General features: G+C 42.2%; 1 protein-coding gene across 1 annotated transcript in view; it reads right to left on the reverse strand.

Moving 5' to 3' along the window:
- Positions 1–7801, reverse strand: part of zgc:154093 (uncharacterized protein LOC777623 homolog) — a 9411-nt gene extending 1610 nt beyond the window's left edge. Inside the window, exons 1-2 of the mRNA XM_035680162.1 lie at positions 7643–7801; positions 177–1130 (exon numbers count right to left, since the gene is read on the reverse strand). Coding sequence (XP_035536055.1) covers positions 177–652 — 476 coding nt within the window. The 5' untranslated portion in view covers positions 653–1130; positions 7643–7801. The remainder of the gene's footprint in view (positions 1–176; positions 1131–7642) is intronic.
- Between the last annotated feature and the right edge of the window lie 2219 nt (positions 7802–10020).

Below are 10020 nucleotides of genomic sequence, written 5' to 3' on the forward strand. Positions count from 1 at the left end.
AGCGGAGGGAGGCGGACGAGCCCTGCGGGGATGGAGGGCGAGGGAGGGTTTTCACGGCAAGCCGGCTCGGACGCCAAAGCGGCCCCACCACCCCCGTTCTCCAAAGGCCGGACTGGGGTGTTGGTTGTCTGCTGTGGACTGACCCGTTCTTGGCCTGTTTGTGGCTCGTCTCCGAGGGCTGCTGGTGGTGGTGGAAGTGGTTCTGCTGGGAGGGCAGAGAAGGAGGAGAGGGGTCGTCCAGGTGGAGGCGTGGGGGTTTGGGCGGAGCCTGTTCGTGGGCGATGAACACAGGCATGGAGATGGTGGTCTTCAGCAGGCCGGCGGAGGAGTGCTGGTAGTGGTACCCGTTGTAGCCGTAGTTGTGCGAGTCCTGTTTCGTGGTGAAGTCGTCATCCAGGCGTCTCTCCACGCTGTGCGAGCGCGAGTGCCAGTTCTGAGTCCGGCTCAGGGACGGCAGCATGCTCATCTTACCCTGGAGGAAACCCACGTCTCCAAACATGTCACCTTCCCCCTCGGGCCCCACGTGGGCGCTGTGACGTACGTCGCCCAGCGGGGGGCTGATCATATCGCCTGAGAGGACGTCACGAAGCTTCAGCTTCTTTCCCTTCTTGGGAGTTGTAGTTTTTAAGTACATCGGTGTCTTGGCCGGCATTCTGACAGGTCGATGTGAGGTGATTCAGTCTCTGCGTGCTCGCTGGGTAGAAGCAGGCGCCTCTAAATTAAAACCAGCAGGAGAAAAGAAGCTGGGTGTAAATAAACAGAAGCTCTTTCAGCTGAGGGATTCAGTCTGTGTCGTTTCTCCAAGTGAGTTTACAAGTATTTGGGTCGGTCAGCGTAGTGATAGCAACCCCGGGGTTGTGCCTCACGCTGACATGTGACTGTAGGGGGGGGAGGAGAGGAGGAAGGCCTTGACCTCAGCTCAGCTCCCTCTGTCTTTCTCTCATACACAGAAGAGCCATATCCAAGCAAACACTGGGTGCTTTTCTCCTCCAAACACACACCCTCTTTCGTCTTTATCTCTCCTCAGACAAAGAGGATGAAGGGATGAAGAATATGTTCTCTGGCAGCCTCGCTGTCTGCTGTCTGCTGTCGGCTGTCGGTCTTCTGGGTTCTTCAGAAACTTCAGGAATCTGTGAGGAGAGAAAACAAGAGAGAGGAAAAGGAGTCAGAAGAGATGAAGAGAAAAAAGGCAAGGGGAGATGGATGGGAAGGGAGGAGGCAGGAGCTGGGGGAGAGAGGAATGAAGGCGGGAGGAGATTTACAACCTTCTTTTCAATGAGCCGGAGGACATATGATGGAAAACACTCCAGGAATCCTGAGTGTTTGCTCAGAGGGGTCTGCCTGCCCCAAAATATGTTAAAAAACGTGTGATTTGAGGTCTTGAGGCTGCTCTTACAGTGAGTCAGTCACCGAAAACCAGTCACGCATTCCTGAAGACCCCTCAGCCTAGTTAGTGGAAACACAAATCACTGGAGGGAAATTGTTGTTTTTAAAAAAGCTTCTACGTCCTCTCGTCTCCTGTGGCGGCCTGTTATCACAGAAGAATCTCTGTCCTGACGCAAACACTGTGAATTATGGGACGTCAGCGAGGTCACAGCCTGGGGGCTCTGTGGATCTTGTGATCCCATCACCACCCTGAACGTAACCCTTTGAGTTTAACTCTTTAACTCTTTTGTGCTCAGAGTTCAGAAGTTTAGTCACAAAGTGAGATTTAGTTTGAAGAACGAGACTCTTGTTTCGACATAAAGTGACATTAAAGGACGAGTGTGTGAAGGAAGTTGTAGATTACAAACATCTGAATGCAGATCAGGAGAAACTACGGAAAGACTGTATCTAGAGCCGGTGTTTGTTTTGGAAAAATAGAGGTTTTAAGATAATGAAACACGACAACTCTTATCTTTTATATTCAGTTGATTATAGACTGAAAACCAATAATATTACATCCCACTTGTGCCAATAGATGCTCCTATATGTTCAGTCACAGGAAGAATAGCTGGAGGTAGAATAATATTAATAAATAACCTTTATTTATGTAACTTTCAGAACTTGTGACTCAGAGTGTGTGAGGATGGTGTGTCGATCAAAGGGTCCTTGATGTATGCTCCCCATTGTTTCAAAATAAGAGCATAAATAATCACAGTGTGTCGATGTTCATCTTGTGACTTTCTCACTGTTTACTGAGGAGAAACATTGAGAACTGTGAGGATTGCCGTGTGACAGCGTGGATCTGTGAGTCTCTGGGAGCTCTGTTTGAGCTTAAAAGTCATTTTTTTTAGACATATTGTCTCGTGTTGAATCTTTACCTTTTGTTTTTAGTCCAGTTTAGTTTATGTGACTGTTTTTTTAAAAAGGATTTCACACAATCACAGATACAGAAGTTAAACAGACAGAAACAAACTATGTGTCTCCATCGCGTCATCCTCACATTGGCATCTGAAACTGTCCTGTGAAAGTTCACACAGGGTTCACATTTAGGTTTCTAGGCATTGGGTGAACTTCACAGAGATAAACCTGAGTGTTTCTCTGATTTAATGACTATTTTTGGAGGCTAAAGTACAAGAGTTGTTGATTAAAGTTAGTTAAAGAAGTGAGAATGGAGTCTGAGCTCAGATTGTCTTTGAATCATATCAGATGCAGTTGATAATGAATCTGCAGCTTCCTTCGCAGGGACTTCTTTGGAAACCCACATTAACTATCAGCGATGTTCCTCTGAGAGCTGAGCTGAAGCTATATTTCATTTCTGGGGCACGTTGAGTTCAACAGAATTTCATGTTGAATGTCGTAGCTGCCTCGAGGGAAACACTTTCACCACCAGCTATCAAAAACAACAGGCTGAAATAACTCCAGTTATTCATGTTGCAAAGCTTTCCTTAGAAGTTAAGACAAACTGGGAATTAGTCTCAACTTGCAAAAACAATACTGTTACATAAAAAGACCTGAAAACTGATTATAGTATATATTGTATCACAGTAGACGTTCATATTATCAAGAAGTTGATCAATTATTGTAAAGAAAAAATGAGGGAAGGGAAGTTAAATGCTGCTGTTATTAGTGTTTATAACATACAATGAGGTTACATTTAACAAAGTTTACATTTACATTTTACGTTTGATGCTTTTAAACATACTAACTTCATAGTCGGCACAAACAGAATAAGCAATGATACTGTTTAATATTACTGATGATATTATTCACACAAAAGTTCCCAGCAAAGTCTGATTTGGTGATTTTCTGGTTAAAACTGGGCTAAATTAATGTCTAGATTATATAAAACTGTTGTTCCAGCAGTATTTCATTTTCTGTATCTCAACAACTGTTAAATGCAACATAATGATTGAACCAGCAGAGATGTAAAGTTGTCAGTAAAGCTGAGTCACCGTCCCCGTGGCTGCAGGGGAGGGAGCGAATCCTGAGACATTCACTGTACGTCTGTTGTAATCGGCTCACGCTGTAAGTCTGGACCCGAACCGACTGTCAGTCAGGATTCACCTCATTGTTCCTCTCATCTCAGATTATATCAACACCACACAGCTCAGACAGTCTCTGATAAAAACACCCACTTATATACGTTTGATAGCTCCTCGGCTCTAGAGGAGGCTGTGTTGGTCGGTTCAGACTGAAATATCTCAACAGACTCTGAGGTTGTTGTTTTCATTAAAAAATGAACTATTAAATGTACGACAATAACTCTGATCTCTGACTTTTTCGTCCTGTTAGCATTTAATTTAATATATATTTGGTTTATGGCCACATTCCTGCAAAACTGACGACATTCACATCAGCCTCAGCTGTTCTTTGTGTTTAATAATTACATAAAATATATTGGATCAACAACAAAAAGAAACCACAACAACAAAGTAAAATGGATCCTCATGGATTGTTGTACGCATGAAGCACGCTGTCTGAAGAGTCCCTACAATGGACACTAGATGATTCGTATTGCAGCCACAACCTGGAAATTTAAGTGAGATCTGATTAACTGACTTATTTAAAGCTGTCGAATTGCAATCAATCGACCCAGATTGTCTGTTAATGGTCGGTGTAAACAGGGTCTAAGTGGGGTGTTAGCATTTAGCTCTGCAGCTACAGTGCCCAAGTGCTGCTCCACAGAGACTCTTTATCTTCTTCTTATTCATGTAGACAAATGGGAAAACATTCACAGCCGCAGTGAAACAGTGATTACTTTATAACAATTCAAGCTTCAGGTGTTTGACGTGGTTAAGTTTAGGTGTTTAGGTTAAGAGTAGAGATGTTCGGGTTTGGGTAAAGGGTCGATGAGGATAAGGTGAGGGTCCATACGAGGCAGATTAAAGGAAACTGATCTGAGTTACATATTTTAGGAGATTATCACAGACTGCTAGATGCTACAGTATCCGAGGACAGATTAGTCCTAAAGACATCTATCAGCTATGAATGAGAAAGAGAAATCTCCATCTGTCTGAACCAAAGATATATGAGCAGCTCAGTCTCGTTTAAACCTCTGACAATCATAAAGAATGAGACATTAACTCGTCGTCCCTCATTGTAACACACAGAAAAACAACAACTATATTTATGCAGCACAAATCCAAGCAAAGAAATGGAACGAATGAATCAAACAACTGTGTCTAATGAAGGGAGGACGTACACTGTCTGCTGCATTAAAGCCCACAAAAACAACCAGACTGTGAAATATGACAAAAGTAGGACCACAACAATGCAAATGCACATAAAAATAATACCGAACCAGTCCGAGCTGGTTCAGAAGGGTGGAGCGAGTCCCGCTGAAGTGCTGAAGAGACAGTTTCTGTTGTTTTTTCTACATATTTTGATGATGATGTGGGCGACCTGCCCTTTAGCTGTGAATTAGTTCATCCGAATTGTGTCTGTTGACGTCTGCAGGACAACAAAACGGCTCAAACTTCATCCCTCCTTGTTCCTTCTACCAAACTACATTTCAAAATTAAAGCCAGTTCGCACTCCGAATTCAGTTCATTGTGCCACAGACACTGCTGTTACAATCTCGCAATGGTTGTTTATTTCTGATGTTTCCAAGTCTCTAAAACCTGGAAAAGGGAAAATGAGGAAAAATTTAAATTGTTTAATTTGTATTAATACAGATTTTTATTATATGGCTTTTTCCAGTGAAAATGTACCTGCTCTGGATCCGGCTTATATGAATATATATGTTCTTCTAAGCTCACACAGGATGGTCAATTTGAACTACTGATGTTCACCATCTATTCACAGCTCCAATCACAACCGTCTGTACAATGAGTCCACATTTACAGCGTTTAATCTTCTGTTTTCACTCAGTAAGTTTTCCTCCTAGTTTTTCAGCTCAGTGTGAGTGACAGGGAGGTTATTTAACGTCGTTAGTGAGGAAATTTAATCAATAAAGAGTCAATCATACAGTCACAGAACAGTTCATCCAGAAATGTCACTTTAATGACACCAACAAATTCTCTTGAGTAGTAATTTTACATAGTTTTCACACACACACACACACCTATACATAGTCCTAGAAGCTTTCCAGCGTCAATGAGGCCTGAGTTAAATGATTGTTTGTCCCACAGTTGAGCTACTAAGTCCACAGGTCTAATCTCTTTCCCTCTCTCTCCCTCTCTCCCCCACTCTCTCCCTCACACACACATATTTGCACTGTAGTCTGCACAATATTCCCTTTATAAGAACTAATTGGCATTAACCCTTAGACCCAGTCTGAACACTCAGACAAAATGTCCTCACTCTTATAAATCCACCACACTGGTCCTTCCGGTTCCCACACTAACCCCGATCCCTGATGCACCACCTCTCCTGGATGGATTTGGGACGCTGCTGATGATGCAATCAGCCGCAGAGGAGGCTGATCTGACATCTGGTTCTGCTCTCAGGCCCCATTTGCTGCTTGTCTCCAACAACTGGGACAGAGAACCAGTGAACAAACCCGAGAGCCCTGTCCTCTTTCTTCTCGGACAAACACAAAGCAACACGGCTGAACGCACGACGGCAATCCTCCTTTCATTGTTGTTATCCGCCGTCTCTCCTGCGTCATGCGTAATTGCGCACAGCAGGCGACTGTTGACAAAAAGGCGTTTACTTGTCTGCTAATCCGTTTGTTTTTACCATGAAAGTAAAGCTGATTTCTGTCTGTTTTCTACAGTATTATACCTTAATGAGAACTGTTTTTTCAGAGATGTGTGTAAAATGTATTAAATTCTTTCTTTTTTAACCCAAATCACCCATAAATATCTCAGACTGGACACTATCAGTGAAACTATGAATAAGTCCATATTCGTATAAAACCCCGCTGAGGAAATATGAGTCATCTGAAGTTGTGAGTCACCTCTCACCTTGGTGTTGAAATTATGTCTTATACTAACCAGAAAACCGGTTTTTGAATCGCGTCTTTCTCTTCATAGACGCCACCAGCATATTAATCCAAACAAAAAAACCGATCCACGAAGATCCAGCAGAGATTAGAGATAAAAGATAGAGTTCAAGAATAAAGTTGCCTCCCTCTCCCTCCTGTGTGTGTTATGTAACCAGCAGCCTCTGAGATCATCTCTGCCCTCCTGAAGGCTCTGGTCGGTTGACTGATTGGCACCAGTGGAACAAATGTGTGTCTCCTCCAGTCTAATCCACACAGACAGCTCAGATCCAGCACAGCTATTTACAATCTGTCTAATACAGATGATTGGTCGGGATGAAATGCTCAATATTGACCTCTTATTGTGTAACAAACATCCTGTTTACCACGTTGATGGATGACTGAGAAGTAAAGTTTTTATGTCTTAATTTCGTGGTAGCTGTTTTAAAATACGAGGAAAGCAAAAGGTCCAAAGTGTGCAGAGCAGCTCCAGAGCACTTCCATAGTGTCAGAGATCAGCAGGACATTGGCGCCCTGCCGGCTGCTGTGACCTCCTGCCTTTGGCAACAGTGGAGAGTTTATTCCTGGAGCACTTCAGGTAGCCCAGCAGTAAATATCACCAGTCAGAGCCACTGGGTACGTTTAAAAACCTGTGATATCTCCCCACTCCCCATCACTCACTTGTCCTCCTTTTTTTTCTGGTGAACGCGCAGCAACAACCAGGACGCACCATATCTGAGTGCTTCTGTAACACATAATCTGCTTAGAAATGAGAGCACCATAACCTGGACTGGGTGAGATTGTCCATTATAGCCTAAAACTGCCTCTGGTCGGTATGAATATGATGACAGATGGGGTAAAACAAAGATACCCTCTCATATAAGCTTCTGTATGTACTTGTGTTGCCAGGCACGTTTACAGGCTGATAAACACATGTTACATAGAGCTACAGCAGTTTATATATATATATATATATGTTATATAATATTTAATTAAAATTGTTGTAATCACGTGTATTATGAGTAAAGTTTATCCTGTAGTTTTTCCACTTTTATCCACAAACTGCGCACATTGAAACCAAAGGGAGTGTCCACAGGGAGGGCTATTATACTGACAAATAACATGTTACACTGGTCGGTTTTTCCTCTTTTTGTCACTCACACAATAGAAAACAGTAGGTCTATTCAACAGGTAGAAGCAGCGGCCACCGTGAGACCACTGACCACGTTTAAACACACACAAAAAAACACAAAATAAACCATAGAAATAATCAGATTAATCGGTGATATTTACCTGTACGATGAACGGTTGCTCCGTCTCTTTATGGGAATAAAATCTGTAGTTTGAGTCGTACAATCCACCGACACAGACCTCAGCTTCAGGGGCAGGTAAACCTCTTACTGGCGGGGTATTAGCCGACTGTCTCTGGAGCGCTCTGGACGGGGAAAGTAAAGAGGGATCGGCTTCTGGCTCCAGGAGCTCAGTGGAGTCAGCAGCAATGAGCATACATAAAATCCGGTTAGGAACTTCAAATTAAAACATCCATCTGTGTTATATGTGCTACATTTGATCAAGTGGGTCAGCAGGTTTTCAGCCTTGTTGTTAAGAAGATTTTTATAGGACAGTTTAAATGTTAAGTTAAGTTATTGTTCTGTGCATTTTGTTTATGTTAATTATTAAATTTTGTCTCCTTTTCTTCAATACAATATGTGATAGCGTCTATAAAAGTGTAAATCTAATTAATTATGATACACCAGAGAAAATATGTAGATTGAATAATTATATTACACGAAAATTAAAATGGAAAATCAAACTTTAAGTAAATAATTTACAGCTTGAACTCTAATTAATTACGTTTAAAAGCAGCATACAACATACCACACATTAAATAAACAATAAAACCTCATTTCACAGGTATCTTCAATGGAAATAACAACATGTGTTATATTTCCACATATAAACGAGATGTGTGTGGTTTTATTTTTTAAAGAAACCAATCTCAGCTTCCGGTATTAGTTTGGTCGACTCTCAGCAATTTGACTCAGCAGACCCCAGGATAAATAACCAATTAAACAGGTCTTTAAATGCGTTAATTAAACCATCAGAACTGCTGATGGTTATAGGATTAGAGGGTAAATGGGGATAAGACAATGTTATTGATCAAAATCGCCATCAAAGACAAACTGCTGAGAAACAGTAGTGATGGAGTATCACCTATGATGCCTCTTTGATCATCAGATGTGAAGCCATAAAAGGTAACAGGGTGAGAAGTAATACAGATTAAACCAGATTAATTGTTTGTTAATGTGCCCAATATGACCCTTTTTTATCTGCTTTATATGTGAAACTGATCATAGTTTTCTGTCTGACTCACACAGCCAATTAGAGAACTGTCTTCCTGTTGATCTCTGTGACAGACGGTGTGGAGGTGATGAAGACTCTTCTAGCAGCAGGCACAAACCACAGTCCAACCACTGCGGACTGATGGAAGAACCAGGAGCAGATCTCTCACCAGGCCTTTTGTTTACTGTTCGTACAGACAACCAGTTGTTCAGAAATCATCTCAAGCATGCTCAGTTGACTTTTAGTCAGATGGCAGTTGAATAACAATCTGCAGCTTGCAGCTGTCCAGTGTTTGCAGTACAATAGTTATTTTAATGATTTTAAAAGCTGCACCAGTTAAGTGCACGATTGAAGAATCTTTATTAGTCTGCAGGAAACATTTCAGCCTCACAGGACCTGATGAGTTAAAACATGATGGTGATACACAGCTCGTCTGAGAGAGCTCTTCCTTTCCCTTTGGTTTTCTTTCATATAAAGCATGCTCTGCAGTTTATTGACATCGTGTTACAGAGTTTCTGAATACTGAAGAGCAAATTTTAAGATGACAAGTGCAGCTTCAAATTTCTGATGTTTGTCTAACGTCATGAACTAGCTACAGCCGCAGTATCTGGGTCAAGCAAATACAGCGTTTGGTTTGTTTTCTCCACAGAGTTATAAAGTTTCTGCATTATAAGGAATAATTAGACATTTAAATGGGCCTTCAAATTTTTACTGCCGACTCAGTGGAGACCTACTGGAGCATAAAGTTTGGAGGCGCATTGTGGTGGCCCCAGCACGGTTGGCACTGAGCATAATTGCAGCAAGGTAATGAGGATTTAACAAATGGAGACTGCAGACGTTTGCTGTTCATAGGTCAGACTGCATCTTGTTTACAGCTCCTGTGGGATGCCTGCAAGGCAAATTAAACACACTCTCTCTTCACTCATCCACTGGTGTGTGCTTTGTGCTCGTCTGCAAAGAAAGATGGGCGTCTTTTCCACTGACGCAGCATTGGATAATCAGGCCGTGAAACGACCTCCAAACAAACATGAGATGTTACTTTCTGGCACATCTTCGTCTACTTCCAGCAGCACTTAAGAACAACTTTATTGTGAGACAGACACATTCCAGCCTGTGGCCTTCATCGGGGGTCATCAGATAATGAAGTTGTCGCTGGAGTTTTGACCCAGTCGGGGTGTTTGGGTTCCTTCAGCGAACATGAAAGTTTAGCCTCAAAGTTTCAAGTGGAATTTTCTTAAAATAAAACAAACATGAAGAGAACACACACTCTTTATCTCACTCACTCTTAGTATCACACTCTTTATCTCACTCACTCTTAGTATCACACT

Source organism: Morone saxatilis, unplaced genomic scaffold (assembly GCF_004916995.1).
Source record: "Morone saxatilis isolate NCDOM2014 unplaced genomic scaffold, NCSU_SB_2.0 Contig8, whole genome shotgun sequence".
In the NCBI taxonomy this organism is placed as follows: Eukaryota; Metazoa; Chordata; class Actinopteri; family Moronidae; genus Morone; species Morone saxatilis.